This window comes from Ceratotherium simum, chromosome 9, assembly GCF_057802395.1.
Source record: "Ceratotherium simum simum isolate JZ-2026a chromosome 9, ASM5780239v1, whole genome shotgun sequence".
Taxonomy (NCBI): Eukaryota; Metazoa; Chordata; class Mammalia; order Perissodactyla; family Rhinocerotidae; genus Ceratotherium; species Ceratotherium simum.
The window spans coordinates 52,047,189-52,070,475 of NC_141908.1; the positions used below are offsets into that span (position 1 = coordinate 52,047,189).

The 23,287-nt window shown below is 39.8% G+C and overlaps 1 protein-coding gene across 2 annotated transcripts in view; it reads left to right on the forward strand.

Moving 5' to 3' along the window:
- Nucleotides 1-23,287, forward strand: part of ITGA6 (integrin subunit alpha 6) — a 78,313-nt gene that overhangs the window by 46,500 nt on the left and 8,526 nt on the right. For both annotated transcript variants that reach the window (XM_014785846.2, XM_004428185.3), the window contains exons 8-23: nucleotides 184-272; nucleotides 981-1,099; nucleotides 5,709-5,807; nucleotides 6,060-6,121; nucleotides 10,442-10,602; nucleotides 10,799-10,942; nucleotides 12,937-13,052; nucleotides 13,191-13,380; nucleotides 13,472-13,555; nucleotides 13,652-13,731; nucleotides 13,885-13,962; nucleotides 14,050-14,152; nucleotides 15,557-15,730; nucleotides 17,317-17,415; nucleotides 17,515-17,625; nucleotides 17,725-17,823. In XM_014785846.2, coding sequence (XP_014641332.1) covers nucleotides 184-272; nucleotides 981-1,099; nucleotides 5,709-5,807; nucleotides 6,060-6,121; nucleotides 10,442-10,602; nucleotides 10,799-10,942; nucleotides 12,937-13,052; nucleotides 13,191-13,380; nucleotides 13,472-13,555; nucleotides 13,652-13,731; nucleotides 13,885-13,962; nucleotides 14,050-14,152; nucleotides 15,557-15,730; nucleotides 17,317-17,415; nucleotides 17,515-17,625; nucleotides 17,725-17,823 — 1,808 coding nt within the window. The remainder of the gene's footprint in view (nucleotides 1-183; nucleotides 273-980; nucleotides 1,100-5,708; nucleotides 5,808-6,059; nucleotides 6,122-10,441; nucleotides 10,603-10,798; nucleotides 10,943-12,936; nucleotides 13,053-13,190; nucleotides 13,381-13,471; nucleotides 13,556-13,651; nucleotides 13,732-13,884; nucleotides 13,963-14,049; nucleotides 14,153-15,556; nucleotides 15,731-17,316; nucleotides 17,416-17,514; nucleotides 17,626-17,724; nucleotides 17,824-23,287) is intronic.

Sequence of the window (23,287 nt, forward strand, 5' to 3'; positions counted from 1 at the left end):
CTCCAGACATGCTGAGGCCGTGTCCCGCATATAGCAACTAGAAGGATGTGCAGCTATGACATACAACTATCTACTGGGGTTTTGGGGGGAAAAAATAAATAAAATCAAAAAAATAAAACAAAATAAAACACTATATTGGAATGTTTTAAAAAATGTAATGTTAAAATGTCATGTTGTCAACAGATATTGCTGTTGGAGCTCCCTATGATGGTATGGGAAAGGTTTTTATCTTTCACGGAGCTGCAAATGGAATAAATACCAAACCAACACAGGTAACCAAATAACCTAGATTTCCACAATAAGGGTCTCAGCTTTTTGCCTTGTAATAGAATATTTACGTTTAAGTGAAATTTCACACCAATCATATTTCATGTACAAATCTACAATAGTATGAATTTTATGTTTTTAAATGTATTATTAGAAGATAGCTTGGAAATAGATATAAATGCAAGAACTTGCTTGTTTTAATTGTAAGAGTTCTTTGATAAGTTAGGAGTCAAAGTAATCCAAAGGAAAAGACTGTTCTACCTGACAGCATGAATAGATGGAAATGTGATATAATTTCTTTAGGAGCGTACCATATAGAAATGAAACTGGGCAAACGAAAGAGATGATTGTAATTGCATGGAGAATTCACACACCAAAAATTAAAAATTGCTTTAGAGAAAAATATGACATTTGGAGGGCAGGTAGAGACGTTTGGTTTGAAATACCCTGATTGACTTAATATAGTAAACAAGCTCATCAAAAATTGGCTCTTTTATCCTTTGAGATATGATATAAATCGGATGACTTTTATTAAATGAAATGTATGAAGTGTTAGATCATATGTATACTTATTTATAATTTATTTATAATTTTATTTATTTTTAAGTAAACTCTTAAACTTTAATTCAAAAGAAACTTGTATGTCTTTTTCAAAGCATATATAAGCTCATTTTGGTGGCCCAGTGTCCATTCTGATGCCCTGTTCATTTCAGATTCTCGAGGGTAAATCGCATTCTTTTGGATACTCAATTGCTGGAAATATGGACCTTGATAGAAACTCCTACCCTGATGTTGCTGTTGGTTCCCTCTCAGATTCAGTAACTATTTTCAGGTGTGTTATCTCTGACTTCAGTTAAGCATGTTCAGTAATAATCAGGTTACACTAAAATTTTGACCTTTTGAATTGAGATTTGTAATACCTATACTTCAAAGGCAAAGGCTTGTATGAATTTTGAAGATTTTTCTTTTAGGAGTAGTGTAACAATGTAATAACCTATTTTGCTAATTTTGAACCAATTGAGGAAAAGGTCAGAATTGGTGAAAATTTTTACTTCATAAACGTATTTTAAAAACTTTTATTGGAAGAAAACCAAAACATATTTGACAGTGCAAACAATATAAAGAAGGAAGTAAAAATCGCCTATATTTCACCATCCATTATTAAACGCCAGAGTTTTGGTTTATATCTTTCTGGTCTTTTATTTTCTGTGAATATACATGTATGTTTAACAAAATTGAGATCATAATGTACATATTGTTTTGTGACCTGCCTTTGTCAGTTTATAATGCCTAGTGGACTTTTTTCCAGGTAAGTGAGTTTATAATGCATAGTGGGGCTTTTTCCTTGTTGTTGAGTGCTTTTCTGAAATGAAATTAATGACCATCTATGAGGCATCACATGGCTGGATCATAGTTTATTCACAACTGCCATACTGTCATTGGACATTTATGTTGCTTTCCAGGTTTGTTTTTTTCCCGTGATACACAAAGCTGTGGTAAGCATCCTTACTTTTGTTCATGTCCTGGATATTTCCTTATGATAAATTTCTACAAGTGAGTTGCTGAGTTGAAGGGCATATGTGATTTAAGACTTTTCGTTCAGGGTCACCAAAATGACCTCCAGAAAGGCTGCAATGGCTTGCCGATCAGCTGTGTTTGAGTCCAAGTTTCCCAGTGATTTTGTCACGGCTGGAAATCACCATTAAAAATTGTTTATTTATTTTTATTTTACTTTAAAAGTAGCACATTCTCAAAAATGTTAACACAGAATTACAGAAAGTCCAAGTTCCCCAGTATTCCCATCTTCCACAGAACAATTTTTAATAGTTGAATACCTCTCTCCTGCTAGGGTATCATCAAGAGGCCATACTGTAACCTCTGTTCTCCAATCTGATTTTTAAAAATCTTGCCTCTTTCAGTTCTCTCTCCTTGTCAGAATAAGATATATCAATCTTATTCTTTTTAACAACTTAATATTATTCTATTATATGCATTTGATTAATCCTTAACCGATGGAATTTTTAGATAGTTTCTTACCTTTAACTGTTATAAACAGTGTGCTTTAGTGTATTGTATGTATTTCTATGTAATGGGGCTGTTTTTTTCTTAAGAAAAATTCCTAGAAATGGAATTCCTGGGATAAAAGTTAGTACATTTTTGTATTAATATGTATACCCACAGAAAAGTAACAATTTATACTCATGGCAACAACCTATGAGAGGGCCTATTTTCTCACACTCTTACCAACATTGAGCACAGTGAATCTATTTAACTTTTGCCTGTGTGATATGTGATCTCATTTTTTGATTGAGTTTGCAGTTCTTTGATGCTAATGAGAATGAACCATTTGGTTTTTTTTTTTAGAATATTTGGCTTTATAGTCATTTTTATCACAAAGAATATCTTTAAAGAAATGTGCAATAATGTACAGTGAAACCATAAATGAAAAAAAAAACTGTGCCATGTGTATACTTGGTGCCATCATTGCCGTGTAGACTTCCAGAAGGGTGCCAGGTCTAGCTGTAGCCTCAATATCTGAAATACAATCCTAAGCAAAACCCCTGGGGATAAGAAACTGATACCAGGACATTTCTAAAGAGAAGACTATAAAAAAGAGAATATAGTATATGTATATAGAATATAGTATAGGATACCACAGAAAAATAGTTTTCTGGCAAGAAAACTGGTTTAAATGGCAAGATCTATGAACGCCATTTCACATGAAAACTAAGAACCACAGGAGAAGCTACAGATGGTAAAAGTAGGAGATGTGAAAATAAGTGGAGAATAATGTATCTGAGATATTAGTGAGACCAAAGGAAGAAGTCAAAAAAAATTCACTTAACTAAACGAACAGGTGTAAATGATTGGATAAAGAAAGAGCTCAGGAAAACATTGACACATCAGTAGTGGTTTGTGTTTGTGGTGATAACTATCAGTCCCAGGAACCTCTTGACTCTGAGCTGTCACATTGGGGAGTGGTGTGGAACTGTGTGCCCTCCGAGGTTAAAGCATTCAACTTTGTTCTATCTATCAAATAGATAGAACTGCCCTGATTTGCCTGTTTCTCTCTGTTCATACAGGTATTAACTTTAAAATATTCAACATTTTTAAAAGGTAGAAGAATATGTAACATTCAAGTATTTCAGCAAAGTTTCCATCAAAAACCAATTTGAACTTCTAGTTCTAGTTTGGGGTACAGCCCTCAAGTATCAGAAGACTTGACTTCCTGTACCAAAATTTGGTTTCCAGATCTTCCCCAGTACATGACCTCTCTTTAGTCAGTTAAATATTTGCCTCTGTGGGTAATTGACATTTTAATACCCTTACTTTCCTGTCCTCGTGAAGTAGGTTATGAACCCTGTAAACTTGTTCCTTCTTTCCTCATAGATAGTGTGAAAGTAAATTTCAGAATCCTTTGATAACAAGAGGAGAACCGACTCCCTTATCTTATAAATAAGGAAATGGAGGCGCAGGGCTCGCTTGAGCTTTTAAGGCTGGATCCTGTGAGGACACGATCCTAACTTCTGTCCCGAGCATTTTTCCCATTAAATCATACCAGTACTTCAGGGTAGTTAGTAAATAAATGCCAATTAAATACAAGGCAGCTGAGCCAAAGATTTGCTTTAGGTGTTAAGACACATTTTTCATGATTCATATATCCTGTGCACTTAAAATTGTGTGTGTATATTGTGTGTTTAAAACACAGAAGTAAAAATAGTTTTAGGCAGAAGTGTGTGTTAAAATATTTCCCTTTGAAATTTATGCCACACTAAAGCATTAGTACTGTGCTATGTTAAACACACTATCATCTGTTGCAACTGGTTTTAAAATATTTGTGAATTTTTGTCTTTTAAATATGCTCTCAAAACTTGAAGAATGTATCTAGTTAGTATCTTAGAAACTAGCAGCTGTCTAAATGTAAAATAGCAATAGAAAGGTAAACAATTGAAATAAAGGGAAGTTGAGAAGGGAATGTGGGAGCATTTGCCCTTTTATTGGCTCCCACCTTCCCCATGAATATACCTGTTCCCTCTGTATAGCCTACTGATAGATTGATTCAGAAGTTTGAGCCAGCCGTTTGGGATTTAGAATGCATTTTCCTATATAAACACTGTTCTCCGGGATGGCTGGGTTTACCACAAGCTCACTAAAGTCAGTCTAACTGAATCCGTGTGGTGATGACACCATGGAACCCATTCTGAGTGCTGGCTGGGGAGCAACGGAGATGAGAGGTACAGTGTCTCTGCATCCCACTCGTACCTCAACCACCATATACTTGCATTTCTTGTGCCTGTGGTCAGGCTGTAGGCTGGTGGTGACCCCTTTGACTGTGGAGGGTAGAGGAGAATATATAAGGGAGAAAAACATGTTTTTATATGGTGAGAAGGGCTAAAGATGTGGATTCCAGCTCCTTGAGTGTTTGCGAGGTTGGAGTCAGAGCAGAGACGGGGAAGGTTAAGGGATGCAAGTTTTTGCTTACCGAGAGATTGTGGGGGTAGAAAAGTTGTAGTCAGTTCTGGCAGCAGAAGGACAAAGACAAGGTTGGGAGTGGGAGATTCCGAGGAGGATGAGGAAGGGCATATATTTGTAAGATGGAGACCTATAAGTTCAGGGTCTGTATTACTAAAATTCACATGTATGTAGAAACTCAGATATGGTGTAATCTTTTTGGAGGGTATTTTGGCAAGATTACTCATAATTAAAAAATGTACATATTCTTTGACTCAGAAATTCTGCCGGCAGGAGTTTATCCTACAGATAAATTCAAATATGTGCCTAGATGCATATACAAGGATGTTTGTCAGAGCTGAAAGCCTAAAACAATAACAATAAATGTCTACCGATTAGGGACTGGTTAAAGAAATGGCGTTGTGCTGGTGCAGTGCACCACCAGCGGCTGTGAAAGCCAATGAGCTAGATTTACATGTATCGATATGAGAAGACCTCTGAAATGTTACTGAAAAGGCCACATGCAGCACAATAAGTGTGAAAAGCTCCCATTTAAAAAAATTATATGTATGTTTCTTTATTTAATTTTAGATAATATTTTTAACAGAAACAGACTGTGATGTGTGTCTGGAAGGACATACTTAGGGATTTGGGGGGGGACGGAGATGTAATATTTGCCTAAAAACTCTGGAACTTTTGTATATTGTACATATTACTCTTTCAATTGAAAAACTCTAATAAAACTATACAACATTTTATTATTTAAATGTATAAAAATGTTTTCTAAATATTGTAGAATCAGGTTTTATACTATATCTGTTAACAGTTATTTTCTTTATCAATGGGGGAAAATAATCACATGTGGGAACATTTTTTTTTTTTCCCCTGTGGTTTGTAAGATGTAGTGAGCAGCTAAGGATGCCCCTAGAATATGAACTCATCTTACATTCAAGGTAGCAGAAGCCTTGTTTTTACTCCTTTGTCTTCAGATCCCGGCCTGTGATTAATATTCAGAAAACTGTCACAGTAACACCTAACAAAATTGATCTTCGCCAGAAAACGGCCTGCGGAGCACCTAGTGGGATATGGTGAGAGTTTCGGCTGTGTCCACGTAATCCCCCTCAGTTTCACACCTCTGCTTGATGATGACCCTCTGTCCTGAGGAGCCACAGGGAATATTAAAAGAGAAATTTAATCTTTTAAAAGGGAAGGGAATCTGTCAAGTGAATATATAACATTTTACTCATCAGTGGGCAGTGGGGGGATTTGAGAGCTGGGGAACATGCTGGGGGTTTTTCTGTAATGCATCTTTTAAGAAATATGTGTTTGATTTTATACAGCCTCAAGGTTAAGGCCTGTTATGAATATACTGCCAAACCCACTGGTTACAATCCTTCAATATGTAAGTACCTAGTAGATTTAAAAATTGTATATTTTCTGTCTGCCAGGTTGAAAGTTCTGCATAAATAACAGAAAAATAAAACTGCAATGACCAAAATGGGTCCATAAATTCTTGTTAAAAAATTAAGTATATCTGTTGTTTCCTCTTTAATCAGGAGGGTGAAGCACATGAGGGAAAAACTCTCCATTTGGTCCCCATTTGAATTTTCCAGAGCAGATGGTTTAGGACAGAATGCCTTGGAAAAGTACTCATTTGCTACCACAACTGTTTCCTCCGTTTCTGCCTTTGAAAAGCAGTGTGGAAAATTGGTTTTGTGGTGGTGAGGTGGTGGGTGGTGGTTGTAGGAGCGTGACAGGGGAGCTGGAGTACCACACAGAATAATTGCCAGTTTATACTCTCTTTGCTCCCCGCTCCCCTCCCAAAGAGGCCTCATGGCCCAGAACACCCAAGCTGTGTCCCCGAGTGCAGGCCCTTGGGGGGATTTGAAGGCTGGCCTTGAGAGTTCAGAGACTTGGGCTCTGCTCCTGGTTCCAACTCTGTTGCCGACTGACCCTACAACACAGGCAGGTCCCTTAACATTAGAGTTTGTATTTTCCCATCAGTTAAAAAAATGCCTCTGATAGAAATTACTATATAGCGTTGTGATGGAGATCAAATAAGATAATGTCGTGAAAGCAGTTTGTTGTTTATAAGGTATTATTCTGCTTCCTTTCCTGATAATCCAAACAGGATTTTGCCACAAATTTTGACAGGGCTAATGATGCTCTAACAATAGCAATTATCACCAAGGCCTTCTCTGGGATGTTTTAGTTGCACCATACCTCTTCAGGTGTGAGCCACCTGCCCAGCTCCAGAGTGAAGATGGGGCTGCAGAATTTAAAGGAAATCTTTTCCCCAAAGAGGAAGTACAAAGAGTGAGAGTGATTTCCATCCTGGGTCAGGCCACGGTCCTGGCGGCTCAGGATTGTGGTATAGCGTGCCACCAAGGGAAGCTTTCTGGAAGGACAAGGTGGTTCTGTCCTTTTCATGGTTTTCTGTTTTTACTCCATCTGGAGGTAATGAGTTCTCTTAAGGTTTCTCCACGTTATCTAAAGTATTACTCTGTTTTCTTTATTAAAAAGATGTCCCTTTTAATATCCCAGAATTTGGCAAATAAGTCTACCTTCACCCAATTCACGCTGTGCTAAGCCCACTTAGTCTTCATCTTTCCTGATTTTAAGCTCTCCTTGGGTGGTTTCTTCATCTCCCTGATCTTTTTAGGCCCCTTCTGCTGGGCAGTCTCCTGCTCTATCATCTCTCCATGGGATCTGCAGACCTGGCATAAAGCATGCTTGGTGTCCGTGTATTATGACTTTATGCACGGGGGGGAACAGTGGCCTTGCACTTTGCTTTTTGATGTGGCTGGCATTTATTGAGTATAGAAAACAATTCTTTGTGTGGCTTTTAATGACAAGAAAACATCTATGATTTCTTACGATCTGTCATCCTTTCAGTATCTTTTGTGTTATTTTTACCCAAATGCAATACCTTACGCTTGCCCGTGTGGATAATGGACCTTCTACCATTGTGTTCGGAAGTGAACTAGAGAGACGAGGAGAAACAGTGGTTCTTTGACTAGGCAAGGAGAAGAAATGGGGAAACGTTTTCATTCTGTTAGTCTGTCATTTTCTCAGACCACTCTCAGTTTGACTATAGATGTGAAATCTCATCAGAGCACTCCTTATCCCCCCAAATCAATCATTTATATAAAATAAAGTAAAACTTGCTTCTTGCTTTAATGCAGTGTTTGATGCTATGGGTATTAATTTTATGTTACATAACTACTCCGTTAACCAAGTGTTTATTGATGGCTATTATGGGTAAAACTTTTTTCTCTGAAGATATTTAGAGAAAACCTGTTTTCATTACCTGTATTTCAACAGTATTGGGAAATTCTAAATCAAATAAAACAGAGCTTCCATAAAGCTGCTTAAGTTAGTACATCTAAAATCTGTTCCCAGTGTCTGAGAATTGAGCTTATTGTTTAACCAGGCTTTTTTAAATCAGCGGTCCTCAGATGTGGTGTTCCATACATACAGATATTTATAATTGAGCCTTAATGAGTATTCTACTTGGCTGGCCCCTCAAAAGGTCAGCAAAGGTGACCTGCAAGGATTTTAAGATGATGTGAACTGTCTGGAGGGTTAGAGAAGGTTAGAGTGGGTTTGGTAGATAAACGGTTTTAACGCACCCACACCCTCCCCTACTTTTGCCGTGAGGGGCACTCAGCATGTGAGCCTTCATCTGGTTCATTGTGAAGTTAGCAGGTCACCGATAAATGGATGATGTCAAAGCTACAGAGGGCCTAAAATGGAGGCGCATTCCATTTGGCAGCCGTGACATTAAAGAATTCTTAAGATGGACTCAGAAATTACTATTGAAACTGTCAGTGCTTCTAAATTTTGGTCTCACACATCTGAAGAGCTATCGTTTCAGCATAAGAGTAACGTCACATTGTGTGTGCGCGCACAAATGTGCATTGTATGTATGTTGATACCAGATACTCTCACTTCCGTTCATCTTGTCTACACGTCATATTTCTATCAGGTGTTGTGCTGTTGCTGGGGAATACAGTGATGAACAGAGTGCTGTGGTCCCTGTTCAGGGCTTTGCCTAGGGAAGATGGTCAAGCAGTTACAGCACAGTGGGCTAAGTGTAGTCATTGGAGAAATAGAAAACTGTTGGATCCCCCGGTGGGGGAAGCCAGGAAAGGCTTCCTGGAGGAAGTGATGTCCACGCTGAGATCTGGAGGAGGAGTAGGGTTAGCCAGGCAGTCGGGAGAAGTGGAAAAGGAGCGGCTCCAGCTGGCAGAGGGAGAGAGTGACTCATACAGAGGCCTGGAGGAAGTGGGAACTGGACATATAAAGCAATCATCTTTTGTCTTTGCGACAGAGACTTAGAAGCTGGTGCTGCCTTTGTCCCTCGCTGTATGGCCCTGGGCCAGTCACCTAACTCTATGGGCCTCCATTTCTTCATCTGTAAGAAGAGGGTATTAAAATAAATGATCTCAAAAGGTCTCTTCCAAACTCTAGCGTGAATATTAGAACATGAGTTGCTGATAATTTTCTAGGTTTTCTGGAGCAGATTTTTTTCCTTGAGGCTACCTTCTCTGGCCCTGTACACACTTTGGTTTGCTTCCCCTTCTGATGGTTAGTGAGTGATTAATGAATGTATGTTATTTAAGTATTGGCCCATAAAGAAACATAGCAGCTACATCCAGGGAACCGGCGAAGAATGCATTCTGAAGTCAAGAAAGGAGATTTTGATCATCCAAATCCTGTCTTGCCTCCAGGCTCCATTAGTATAGGTAATCAAGAGCAGGATGTGCCTTCCAGAGCTTTGGAGAGTGGAAGCTTTGGTTGTGGGAGCTATATTACAGGCCCTCTAGCCACTCAAAGGAATATATTTTACCTTTTATTTATTTTTTATTTATTTTTTTGCTGAGGAAGATTAGCCCTGAGCTAACATCTGTGCTGATCTTACTCTATTTTGTACGTGAGTTGCTGCCACAGCATGCCTGACCAGTGGTGTAGGTCCACGCCCGGGATCTGAACCTGCGAACCTGGGCTGCTGAAGTGGAGCGTGCCGAACTTAACCACCAGGCCACAGAGCTGGCCCCCTTTTAATTTTTTAAGTGAAAAGTCTCATCCTATTGTCAAAGGACTTCTCCATCTCTAATGTATATTATTCCTTTTTTAGACAACTATCCTTTACCAGTGCTTATTAAACTTTAATGTGTATAAGAACTACCTGTAATCCTGTTAAAATGCAGAGTCTGGTTCAGCAGGTCTGGCTGGGGCTTCCTAACAGACCTCAGGAGATGCTGCTGCTGGTGGTCTAGAGACCTTTTTTGAATATCAAGGCGCTAGGCCATTTAAGCATGGGACTATTAAGGGAAAGTCAGTTTAGGCCCTTAGGGAGTGTTGAGTCCCCTCCTGTTATCTTTAGTACTCTGTGAGTTCTTGAAATTCAGCCAGAAACTGATTCTTAGATGCTGCTCACAGGTTTTGACTTATTCTTGAGCTCCCCCAGGTGGCCCAGTGAAAATTTAACTTTAAAACATTTGTTAACAGCAATGGGCAGGAAAGGACAGTTTGATTTGAAACATCCTCAGTCAGTCAAAATGTACATTACCAGGAAATATGAAGAGAAACAATGGCAGTGGGAAAAAGTGTTCTTCTGCAAGGAATTGAAATATTTTAAAAAGGAGCTCTGCCTACTTATAGCTGAATTGTGCATGAATGCACTTTAAGTTCATGTGATTTTGTTTGTTTCATCTAGCCATTGTGGGCACACTGGAGGCTGAAAAGGAAAGAAGAAAATCTGGGCTGTCCTCAAGAGTTCAGTTTCGAAACCAAGGTTCTGAGCCCAAGTATACTCAAGAACTCACTCTGAACAGGCAGAAGCAGAAGGCGTGCATGGAGGAGACCCTCTGGCTACAGGTGAGGGCTGTAGACAGTCAAATCAGTGTTGTAAAGGGGACAGAAGTTGGGTTTTATGGTGGCATATGTAGATTTCTGACATTTATACTAGCAACCCATTGTTCAATTATGCAATTCAGTACAAAATAAGGCATTGGTTTAGGAGTCCCCAAAAACATTTATATCATGCTTAACCATATCGCTGCATACTTTTCAGGAGAATATCAGAGATAAACTGCGTCCCATTCCCATAACTGCTTCTGTAGAGATCCAAGAGCCAAACACTCGGAGGCGAGTGAATTCACTTCCAGAAGTTCTTCCAATTCTGAATTCAAACGAACCCAAGACAGTTCATACAGACGTAAGTCTTCCTGACTTTTGTTTCCCCATGTTATTATGCTAAATCAAATGTCTTTGAAAGCAGTAGAACTAGTGGTTTGCTTTAAAGGCCGTTTCTTTGTGGTAAGTAAGCTTTTTAATATATGCCAAGTTTGTTTGAGAAGATTTGTTTCCCAAATTAGCAGTGAATATAGAAACATACAGAATACAATTTGGAGCCAGAGAGTATTTTTCTTAATAATTTTTGGCCACTGCAACTTATTAAGACTATAATTGGCAAAACTTATTATTCTCACATCAAATTTCTCTTCTAGCTGTATGTAGAAAGAAAAATAACATTCTATTTTACCACTGAGAACATTAAAATGTAGAAAACAAACTGTCAGTCTGAACATTAAAATTAAGGAATATCAAAATTCAGCAAGGCAAAATAAGTATTAGCAATGCGGGGCCAGCCCAGTGGCGTAATGGTTAAGTTCGTGTGCTCTGCTTTGGCGGCCTGGGGTTCGCAGGTTTGGATCCCTGATTCAGACCTATGCACCGCTTATCAAGCCCTGCTGTGGCAGGCATCCCACATATAAAGTACGGGAAGATGGGGACGGATGTTAGCCCAGGGCCAATCTTCCTCAGCAAAAAGAGGAGGATTGGCAATAGATGTTAGCTCACGGCTAATCTTCCTCACCAAAAACAAAAAAAAAAGTATAAGCAATGAAATAGTCATTTAGTGCCTAATGTAGCCTAGGTAGTAATCTTGGGAAGAAAAACTTATGTTAGAATATGGCTTGCTGTATACCTCATATGAGGTGGGGTCTATTTGCTAGGGTTTAGGATGGTTGAGATGCAAGATTAGGCCAGGGGGCTGTGACATCTTGATTTGTCATTATGCACTTGCTGTCAAAATCCAGTTGGTGCTGCTTGTCTGCTCTGAGGTTCCTGGTTCTGGTGGCCCACTGACAAAGCTTTCCAGAAGTGAGTACTCACTGCGTTAGGCTTAGGAGCTGATGCCTAAATCTACACGTCGTCAGTCTTCATTGTCACCAAGTATAGTTCCTTATACTTTTGTATACTTTTTTAATATACTTTTGATGTTATTGATTATCACATTAATATTTCTTGGGTGTATTCCCAGCTCCGTAGTCATGTTAAACATAACAAGCAAGGGGATAGTTTTCCTAATTATTTATCAGCGTGATTATTTTGAGCACCTTTTAGCACTGTGCTAGATACTCCGTGCTATTTGCTTTCCTGACCTGAAACTGTTTCCACATCTGTACAATGGGGCTCATAATAGTATCTTCCTAATAGGTCTGTTATGAGGATTAAGTGAGTTAAAATATGTAATCATGTGTTGAGTAGCATCATCATTATTATTGTAATTATTACAGTAGCCCTATAAAATAGCGTGGTGGTATCCCCATATTACCGTGACAAAACTTAGACTCTGGGGCCAGCCCAGAGTTCACACGTTCTGCTTCGGCAGCCCAGGGTTTTCCGGTTTGGATCCTGGGCTCAGACCTACTCACTGCTCATCAAGCCATGCTGAGTTGGCGTCTCACATAGAGGAACTAGAAGGACCTACCCCTAGGATATACAACTATATACTGGGGGCTTTGGGGAGAAAAAAGAAAAAGAGGAAGATTGGCAACAGACGTTACCGAAGGGTCAGTCTTCCTCAAAAAAAAAAAAAAAAAAAAACCCCAGACTCCGAAAGGTTAAGTGACTTGCTCAAAGCCACACAGCTAAGGGAGCAGCAGAGCCAGATTGGAACGTAGACCTGTGTGGCTCAGGGCTCACACTGTTTCCTACACCACGCTACCTCAATGCCCTTCTCAAAGCATTCTTAAAACCGGGTTTTGTTAAAGGGTAGAGTGGGCATTCAGTGCATGGCAAAGTATGTTTGAAGCTTGGATTCTGCTATGGTAGTTGTCACACAGGGAAATGAACTGTATGGAAACAGCCAGTCACCTATTGAGAGTCCTAAATGGCGTAAATTACCATGGTTTTGTTTTCCTACAGGTGCACTTCTTAAAAGAGGGATGTGGAGACGACAATGTATGTAACAGCAACCTTAAGCTAGAATATAAATTTTGTACCCGAGAAGGAAATCAAGACAAATTTTCTTATTTACCCATGTAAGAATCGCTCTCTACTACTAGCAAAAATGACTCTGGCTTTGCAGTGGCTTTTTGTTAAGAAAGGGCTACTGAAAATGTATTGAGGACTTTGTCATTTTCTTTGGGTTTTTGTTTGTTTGTTTTGTTTTTTTATAGTCAAAAAGGTGTACCAGAACTAGTTTTAAAAGATCAGAAGGACATTGCTTTAGAAATAACAGTGACAAACAGCCCTTCCAGTCCAAGGAATCCCACAAAAGATGGCGATGATGCTCATGAAGCTAAACTCATTGCAACATTTCCAGACACTTTGACTTATTCTGCATATAGAGAACTGAGGGCTTTCCCTGTAAGTATTTTTAGAGACCAGCTGGGAGGGAAAAACCAACATTGTTGTGGCAAGTGACTGTATTGTGATCTAGTGTGGTTTTCTGTTATAGGAGAAACAGTTGAGTTGTGTTGCCAACCAGAACGGCTCACAAGCAGACTGTGAGCTCGGAAATCCTTTTAAAAGAAATTCCAGTGTAGGTGACGCCTTCAAATATTGTATTTTACTGTTTTAAATACCATTACAGTGTCGATATGCTTGGCCTGTGTTAATGGCTATTTCTGTTTTTTAGGTTACTTTTTATTTGATTTTAAGTACAACTGAGGTCACCTTTGACACTAGACATCTGGATATTAATCTGAAGTTGGAAACGTAAGAGTTACTTCAACCTTTCCATTCAGAATTATTTCACGAAAACACAGCCAGTCAATGAATTGGCTCTGATCTAACTCATAAAAGAAGTATAATTGTAATGAGAAAACTGACTGTTAAAATAAAACCCTATTGTTTCCTTTTCATTTTCAGAACAAGCAATCAAGATAATTTGGCTCCAATTACAGCTACAGCAAAAGTGGTTATTGAACTGCTTTTATCGGTCTCCGGGTAAGTGTTTGTGTTTAGCATAACAAATCAGTGTTTGAAAGAACCATTTACAATCCTCACTAAAACTGGTGTTTTTTAACTTAACAGAGTTGCTAAACCTTCCCAGGTTTATTTTGGAGGTACAGTTGTTGGTGAGCAAGCTATGAAATCTGAAGATGAAGTGGGAAGTTTAATAGAGTATGAGTTCAGGGTAAGTTTTGACAGTTGGTCCTTTTGTTATACATACTAGGAGCTAACATATATGATATATGGCCTTGAATATGTAATTTTAATAATATTAATAAGCATGATAAAAGCTCAGTTAAGAGTGAGTTTGCCAGTTTTTAAACAACATACTGGCTTATAGTAAAAGTTTGGTCTTCCAGAGTGGAGAACAACTGCCATTCAACACAGGACTTTGTTCAGAATCCAGTTCAGTTTGGTCTTTTTCTTATTAGGGAGTTTTAAATGTATAGGTGGTGTAGAGACAAAGGAATACTTGATTTTTCCCCCTGAGAGTCTGTCTATAAAACAAAGAAAAATCTCAAAGTAATTTATACTTGGCTTTAGAATGTGTTATGATTTATTTCTTCCTCCACATTGCTTATGGTTAACGGTCACCTTCCACAAGCCCAATTTTGTGCTGGTGAAGGTGGATTTGGCATCTGCCGGTAAGGGAGACTTATGATTGCTCTGAGCCATTTCAAAGTAGGCCATCACAGTGACTCTAAGTCCAGTAAAATGAACATACACACACAGGTACAGAGTTGGCTCATAACGCATATGTAGGTTTGGGTCTGTGTGGCTCAAATCACATTTCCGAAAGCATAGTGACTGTTGTTGAGGTGAAAGTCTGAAATGGCAAGAATGGGCCCCCCGTTGACTCCAGCAGGATGAAGAGGCTGAACTCTTCTCTGTGCATCTCTTAGCATTATAGACACAGTTGTGACCTGTAGTGGCGGTGGCTATGACGCATATGCAGGTGTGGCTGAAAAAGAAGTCTGTGGGTTCCAGGGCAGTCCTCCACGCAGACAAAGAAGGCTCTTATCTCTTTTGGCTTGTGCTGCAGCAAGTTGCTCCATCTCCAGCTTGGACTTGTAGATTCGTGGCTGCCATAATGGTTTTACTCAGAGTCTCGCAGTTATCCCAAGCCTCCCCTGGGTGACAGAGGACAGAGGCGGTTTCGTTTTCACAGTAGGTGGGGTTGCCCAGAAGCAGGTTGCTGGTGCACTGCAACAGCACAGGCTTTGTCGTCTGCCAAGCAGGGTGGTTACAGAGCGATTCACAAACACACATGTGAGTTTTCCCTGGGCGTGTTGAATGCGTGGCAGATCTACACTGCAGATTCTGTTGCACGCAGCAGGTGTGCTTGGATTGAATGAGCAATCATTTCTCTTTGACCTTTTTTTTTCCTTTCTTTCTGTTTTTATTGACAAGAATCTTTAAGCACAAATCTCTATGTTGAATATCCTATCTGTAGTCCATTTTTGGAGCCTGTGCTTTTATTGTAGGATTATGCCAGATATTTTGGCTTTTTTCTCTTGGCAATAGGAGCTGCTACTTAATTTTATGTTAAGAGAATTACACTGAGATAATGCGTATTATTTTCTAACAGGTAATTAACTTGGGTAAACCTCTTAAAAACCTCGGCAAAGCCACCTTGAATATCCAGTGGCCAAAAGAAATTAGCAATGGCAAATGGTTGCTTTATTTGGTGAAAGTAGAATCCAAAGAATTGCAGAATATAGCTTGTGAGCCACAAAGTGAAATAAACCTCCTGAGACTAAAGGTATGTTGCTGGATTTGTCTCACGTCTCCAGAGATGTAAATAAGAGAAACTAACTTTTGAGGGGGAAATCATTACTTTTAGGAAACTGACATTCTGGTGTGTTGACTTTTTCTTTGGTGTCACAATTTCTCTTTTATAGTTGAGTAACCAAGTCAGGCTGAGGATTTCTGCTGATTAGCGACCATTATGGTACATAAATCAGCGTCATTCAGTGCTTGTTGAAGCAAATGACATTTCTGAAGTTTTATGACCCGGTGTGACATATAAGGAGGACTGGGACCTGCTCCTGGGGGTGGGCCAGACAATGTGAACACCTAGTAGAACCAAACTCATTACAAAAGATTGGAACTTTAGCAAGTGACCTTGAAAGCTTTTCTTTTTTTTTTTTCTTTTTTTTGCCGAGGAAGATTTGCTCTGACCTAACATCTGTCGCAAATCTTCCTCTTTTTTTTTTTCCTTGAGGAAGATTCACCCTGAGCTAAGATCTGTGACCAATCTTCCTCTGTTTTGTGTGTGGGTTGCCACCACAGCATGGCTACTGATGAGTGGTGTAGGTAGGTCTGTGCCCGGGATCCAAACCCTGGCCACCAAAGCAAAGCACACCAAACTTAAAGCCTAGGCCACTGGGCCGGCCCCCTCATTCTTATTTTTTAAAATAGTAAATATCTGTTGAGTACATATTGTGTTTCAGGCATTGTGCTAATAAGCATTTTGTTTGTGTTTTCTCATTTCATTCTCATAGTCCTATGAGGTATTTTTCTTATCCTCACCGTTTCATAGATGAGGAAATTGAAATTCAGAGAGATTAACTTTCTCAGAGTCATTAGCAGCTAAGAGGCAGATTCTGCATTCAAGCCCAGCTCTGCTTGCTTCCAAAGCCTCCACTCTTAACCCCTCTATACTACTCTACACTTATGTAACTGCTTTATCATTTATGCTCCGGTTTGATGAGAAGATTTGCTTTGTTATTGCATGTCTGTTTCTTTTAAGTTATAAGTGACTGGGTATGATCAGTGTTCATAGTTGGGTGGCTTATAGAATGATTCTCTATTCATCAACTTTGAAAAACAAGATGATCCATTATTCCTAATCTTTATTTTAAGGAAAATGCAATTTTAAAACTTCTTACGTGGTTTAGTTTTCAGTACTCTACTCTGAATAAGTCATATGCTTGTTGTTTTTGCTTCCTTCCCCATTTTTCAGTGTCACTTATTCAAGATGTGCTGACTTTTCACTGTGTGTTAGTTACTGAGCTGGGTGCTAGGGATATAGGAATGAGATTTGATCCCTGATCTCAGGATGCTCACAGTTTGGTGGGGAGACAGAAGAACAGTGAAAGTCTTTTTCTCTCCCTGAGTTTTAAGGTCAGAGTGGGAATAAATTACCTTAACAAACGTGAAATGAAGTTGGTAATAACACTTGCGGATTTTACACGTAAATTATTTCTGTGCCTTTGGTGATAGGAGAAGAGTGACTATTAATTGTCAATTATTTGGGATTATTTGGGAGGGTGTACTCAAGAGATTTGTACAGTGGTGACAAAAAATTACATTAAGTGGAACTATTTTGGATATTATCCTTTTCAGGAATCTCACAACTCAAGAAAGAAACGGGAAATTGCTGAAAAACGGATAGACGATAACAGAAAATTTTCTTTATTTGCTGAAAGAAAATACCAGACTCTTGTGAGTACTTTTCAAGAGATGTGACTATTGGACAGAGAACGAGAGGAAGGTCCTCCCCGGACTGCTGCATTTTAACTACTATTATTCCTTTCTCTCCAGAACTGCAGCGTGAACGTGAACTGTGTGAACATCAAGTGCCCACTGCATGGGCTGGACAGCAAGGCGTCCGTTGTTTTGCGCTCGAGGTTATGGAATAGCACGTTTCTAGAGGTGTGGCCCCACCGTGAGGCTGTCCCCTGGAAGTCATGTGCCACCTCCTAGGACATATCTCACTTCCCTAATGCATTTGCTAACTTTGTCTCCAAACAGGAATATTCCAAAATGAACTACTTGGACATTCTCGTGCGGGCTTCTATTGATGTAACTGCTGCCTCGGAGAATATCAAGCTGCCAAACGCTGGCACTCAGGTGAGAGGTCCCCAGTCTTCCTTCAGTCCAGACCAAGTCACTGTTTCCTCCTTCCCATGGCCACGGCCTGAGGGCATGCTACTTTGGCACTCATTTCCCCACAGCAAATTTACCCCCATGAAGAAGAAATCAGATAATGTCTTAAGGTGCTGCCACCCTAAGCTGTATTTTTAATAGAATCATTGAAAAAAAGTGAATCTAGGGTCATCTAGTTCTACAGGGCACAGGGTAGATTTGAGGGCCATTGGCTCAGGGAAAGAATGGGTGCACCTCCCAACTCTAGAAACCCCGTGTCTTAGACTGTCCCTGATGCTGCAGCCGTGGTTGGAGTACCCCCAATGATGGTAACCTGGCCGCATTATGGGGTAGCTGGTGCCATGTGTGGCCAGCTGCAGTTAGAAAAGATCTCTTCATATATGAATCCAGAATTGAATCCTGTTGAGTCAGCCCCTAGTTATGCCCCTCGGAACAAGTACAAAATAAGTCTTATCTTTTGGCTATGTAGCAGCCTTTGAAATGATTGAAGGAAACTGTCACACCTCCATGTTCTCTTCAGAGCTAAGCATCCAGCTCTTTAGTTATCTGTCGTGCCAGGCACTGCTGAACTTGTTGCAGGCCGCTCTCCTTCCTAGGCTGCAGTGTGACTCTGGGCTGGGCAGAGAGCCAGTGTGTGGTCTGCCTAGTTCAGTTTGCCCTGGGGCCATTACCTCCCAGCATCTCAGCCCCACTCTTCTGTCAGTCCAGCCTAAAATTTGGTTTTCAAACGTTTGATGAAGGTTGTGTTTGCATTTCTAGCAGCTGCTATTTTTGTGTTTGTGTTCTGTTAAAACTTCCAAGTGTTTTCATCAGAATTAGTTGTCAAGCTGTATTTCTCATATCCCATCCTTGAGCGATTTTTTAAAATCTAAATGCATGCCTTTAAATGTATCCTCACAGTTTGTGTGGTTTGTTTTTGGTCCGTTGTTTCAGTTCACAAAGTAATTTTGAGTCTTGGTTCTTTGCTGTCTCTTCACTTTCTATCCCAGCAAGGTTTGTCTTTTTCAAAACTCAGAAGCATGCCTTCTATGTCTTCATCTAGGTAATTAAGAAAAATATGGAACAGGACTAGGAGCAGAAGCTTGTGGTGTACCACTAGTGAGGGCCTCCTTGTAGGGGTCTAGGACCCACAGGGGTTTGTATCAGGCTCTTGAGGTAAAATGACTGCATGTCACGGATAGGAATGTTTTGCAAGAGAGACTGGAGAAAGAAAGATTGTGAATTACTGTTCTCAAGTTGATTCACTGATCTACTTATGGAAATGTTCTGGCTTCAGTCCTTTAGCCAGCTGAAAATTCAGTGAGTCTCCTTGATCACTCTGGTTTCTGAAAAATAGTGATCCTGAGCTGTTATAGTTTATCATCCAAACCAGAATACATTTGTCTGGGGCAAACACTAAACCAGGCAGGATGCTGGACAAGTGGCGTAAGCCCAGACTGTCCCAGGCTCACCAGGATGTATGGTCACCCTAGCCTTATATGATCTTTGCATGTTACTCCAGCCCACCTTCCTACATCGTATCAATGGGGCGTTATCAGGGGTTGTCAACTAAACCACACCTTCCCTGAGAATCCTTTCTCTGCCCCTCTGGCTGAAGGCGGCTGCTATAGCTTTCTATAACTTTAAATCAACAATCCCTAGAATCACTGAGTTTTTAGAGCTGGAAAGAGAATGAACACTTTAGAGGGAAGGGACTGACATTAATAAAGCATTAATAAAATGTCTACAATTTACTAGACACTTTACCTAAGTGCTATCATTTAAACCTCAGAAGAATACATTGTCCCCATTTTACAAAAAAAGGAAGCAGACGCAAAGAGGGGACATAATTTGGGGTACTGGATTGAAACCTATAACTATCTTTCAGGGCTCCTGTTCTTTCATTCTGTGACACTTGCTCCCCATTAAGTCCCCAAGTGTCAAATTCAGCTGAGAAAACTGAGTCCAAGGAAAGTTGTCTCTCCGTCAAAGTCACAGGACCAGCATGTGGAGGTGAAATCAGACCTCGGGCTCACAACTCCTCATCAAGTGCTCTTGTTTTCTGGAAGATGATGGAACGGGGAGCCGTGGTATCCCATCTAGTGGCTGGGTCACAAATGAAAATGAGGTCCTCTTGGGCATTTCGTGTTCTTAGGGCTTAGAGAACCCCATGCCTGCTGATGGGAATTGGAGTCATTGCTGTGATCCTACTTTGTTTAATAATTGGTAGATTTGGGAATGGATACTGGTCTTATATCTAGAACCTATTTCTTTTGAAAACTGAGACATTTCCTGAGCTCTAGTCTTCAGATACCTTTTCTATTAACTGTGATTTCTGAGATACAATAGCTCAGCTATATCTACACATTTCTTTAGTATTTTAAGGTGCAGCTTTTCTGGACCTAAAGATTTGAGCTTAATTCAAGTGTCAAATGCCTTCTTTTTTTATTCCCTCACTTGCTATGGGTTTCAGTTTCATCTTTATCTTGGTTCATCTGTTCTTTCCAGTCTGAAGATTATTTTTCTTTGGAGATAGAAGCAAAGGAGGTTGAGTAATTCTATCTTGTCTTTTGGTCTTAATATCAAAACTTCTTCCCATTGCTTTTACTCTAATCTTAGTTTTTTTAAAAAAAGAAAAGAAAAAAAATCTTTGTGTTTTCCTTATAACCCAACCAATTTCAAATCGAGTTTTGTGTTCACTTCTCAATAAAACACTTTTAAGACATTGTTATAACAAAGTCAGAGAGAGCTGGTCACCTAATTGAACTAGTTAAGATGGTTAGATTTTATCATCAGTTAAATCAAATCCATCCAGTTAACAAGCACTTATTAAGGACACACTGCATGCCTTCCTTACACAAATGCTAGTGAAGCAAAGTTGAATAAGATACAGTGTCAACTGTTAAGAACGTCATGGTCCTAGGAGACAGTGAACCGGGAAACAATTGTTGCATTAAGCAAAGGAAGGGGGAGTGGGGGGAAGGGATGTATTGTTGACTCTTCATTCCCCTACTTCATTCCTAAGGGAATGAGAAGAGAGTATTTAAGCTTCCTGGCTGCCAAAGATAAAAGAAAATATGATAGGTAAAAGTAGGCACGTCATTCTTCAGGGGAATGAGATTTTCTTTTTTGGCTCTAAATTCAGAGAAGAACTTGAGATATGGATCCTTTTATAAGATGGATTTCTGATATAAGGAACACTCACTAAGAGGCTGGTATCTTTAATAGAGAGTTTTGTAAAAGATATGAAAATCCCTTCCTCGGGTCATTTTTTTATACTGATGTTCAATAAGAGCAGAGAGTATTACATTACAGAGTGATTTAGGGAAACAGTTTTGGCAGTGGGCAAGCTAACGTGGTCTAAGCCCTGCTCACTGGTGATGGAATTCAATGCATCAGCAGAGCTTAAGCCCTTTTTCACCTTATGGGCACATGATAGTTGAGGTTCACATGCACGGTCATCCCTATGGAAATGCCTAGAGTTTACGAAACCAAAAAAAAATTATTTTTGGAGTTGGAGTAATTTCTACTCACCTTAACCTGTCATTGTCCATCAGTAACAGTTGCTGTGACGAGATGAGACAAGGCTTCCCTGAGTTCTGGGAATCGCAGCTCACATTTGGTCTCCCCTTACTCCATTCTAAGGCCACCCCCCTTATTCCCAATCCCAGCTGGAGGATGACTGTCATACAAAAAAAAACAAACTTCAGTTGACAATTTAAGGAAACAATAAAATCTTGCTGACTGGCCTCTCTCACCTTCCTGGACGGCATTGTGGCCTTGCACACAGACTGCGTTTGCAGAGCACATGTGCCCTTTAAATGTGTGGCCCAGCCGTAGCTTCAGTCTTCAGTCTTTGATGCCCAGTGAGAAGTGTTACAATTCCTAAAAGGCTCCAAGATCTAGTTTGAATGGTAGACCCACCTGGGGCATAGAACTCTCAGCTGGATTCCTACCCACACCCTCTCCACCCCCACAAAATAAAAAATTACCTTGTTCAGCGCTTATGCTGTTGGATTGCAGCCATTTATGGGAATGATTCTATCCCCTACCCCACCCCCTGCCTGTTATCAGCCATTTAAAAGGCTCTGGTACATGGTGTGATTGTAGTAAGGCTGATGCCCCTTGCCATGCTCCAGTCTCCACTTCCAGGTATCAGAACTTATTCTTCAAAATGAGGATGGCCCTTCCAAGTTTTCACCTTGTCCCCAAGGACACGCTGTTGTGCCTTCTCTCTGCTAGATACTGGGAAAGCAAAGTTGTGTGAGCTAGAGCATAGGCTATTGAAATAATCTTTTTGTTTTGTTTTGAGGAGTCAGATTTACCAGTCACATCAACTATATTATTTCTTCACTGGTCTCTGACCATTCTTTCTTCCCTACTTCATGGATACCCCTAGAGCCATTAATCTAAAGAAAAAGTTGTTATAGCTTAAAGCTGGGACACCTGTTGGGGGAAGGGCTAAACCAGGCAGGTTTACCGCCCCCCCCCCCCGGGGGGGCTGGGAGCTTGGGGAAACCTAACTTGAGAGCATTACAGGAAACATAGTAGCTGAGTAGAGTGTTTATGCCTGCCTGTTGTGGTCAGTATAGTAGGCTGAGAACTCTAAATGTGAATTCTATTAACTGTTTAAAGAAAAGAAATTCTCTTGCTTTTAAGTATATTCTATGTCAAATGAGGTTGAGAAGCTGTTTTCTAGTATAAGTAGAAAGTGAAGTGCTTTAATGAAGAGATTGAAGAAAAAAACAGAAGTACAGTCTAGAAGTGTTGAAGCACAGTGTAGACACAGAAGCATTTTTAGGTAGCATCCCGAGTTCAATGCTAATATGGAATACTTGACTAAAAACACTTCTAGGAAGTTGAATCCTCCCTCCGAGTTTTGTTCACCCTTCACTTGATTCAGAAACATCAGAATCTTCAAACTGGTAGATCTCTGATCTGTGTAGTTTACAAGATCGTATTCATAGCAATCACCGGGTCTTTTACGTGCTTTGAAAAATAATCTCCTGGCATCGCAAAAATCCACTGAATTCTAAACCCACATAACGAAGTTGTTGCGAATTGCCCTAAGCAACTTTTTGGATTTCTGAATAAACACTATTTCTATTTAATTGGTATTTGCCAACTGTCAAATGTTTAGAGCTTAAGCTTGTCATCAGCTGCTGCTTAAAGCTCTAAGCTGCCCCTGACTGAATCCAGGGTCTAGTTTGTCCACACACATTGTTGTAGAAGATGGTGCCAAGCCATTTCAGGAAATTTTATTGTTTATGAGGGTCCTTAGTTTGATATCTAAGGAAAAGTTAAAATGGTATCAGTAATACAGCTTCATTCCTATGTTTATGTTTCACAACATCTTTAAAATCTGAGTGAGGAACGTAGGCTAATTATGCATAAACTAGCCCTTTTATTTCCATTGCTGAAAGCTAATTAAAAGAGAGGGTGATCTTTC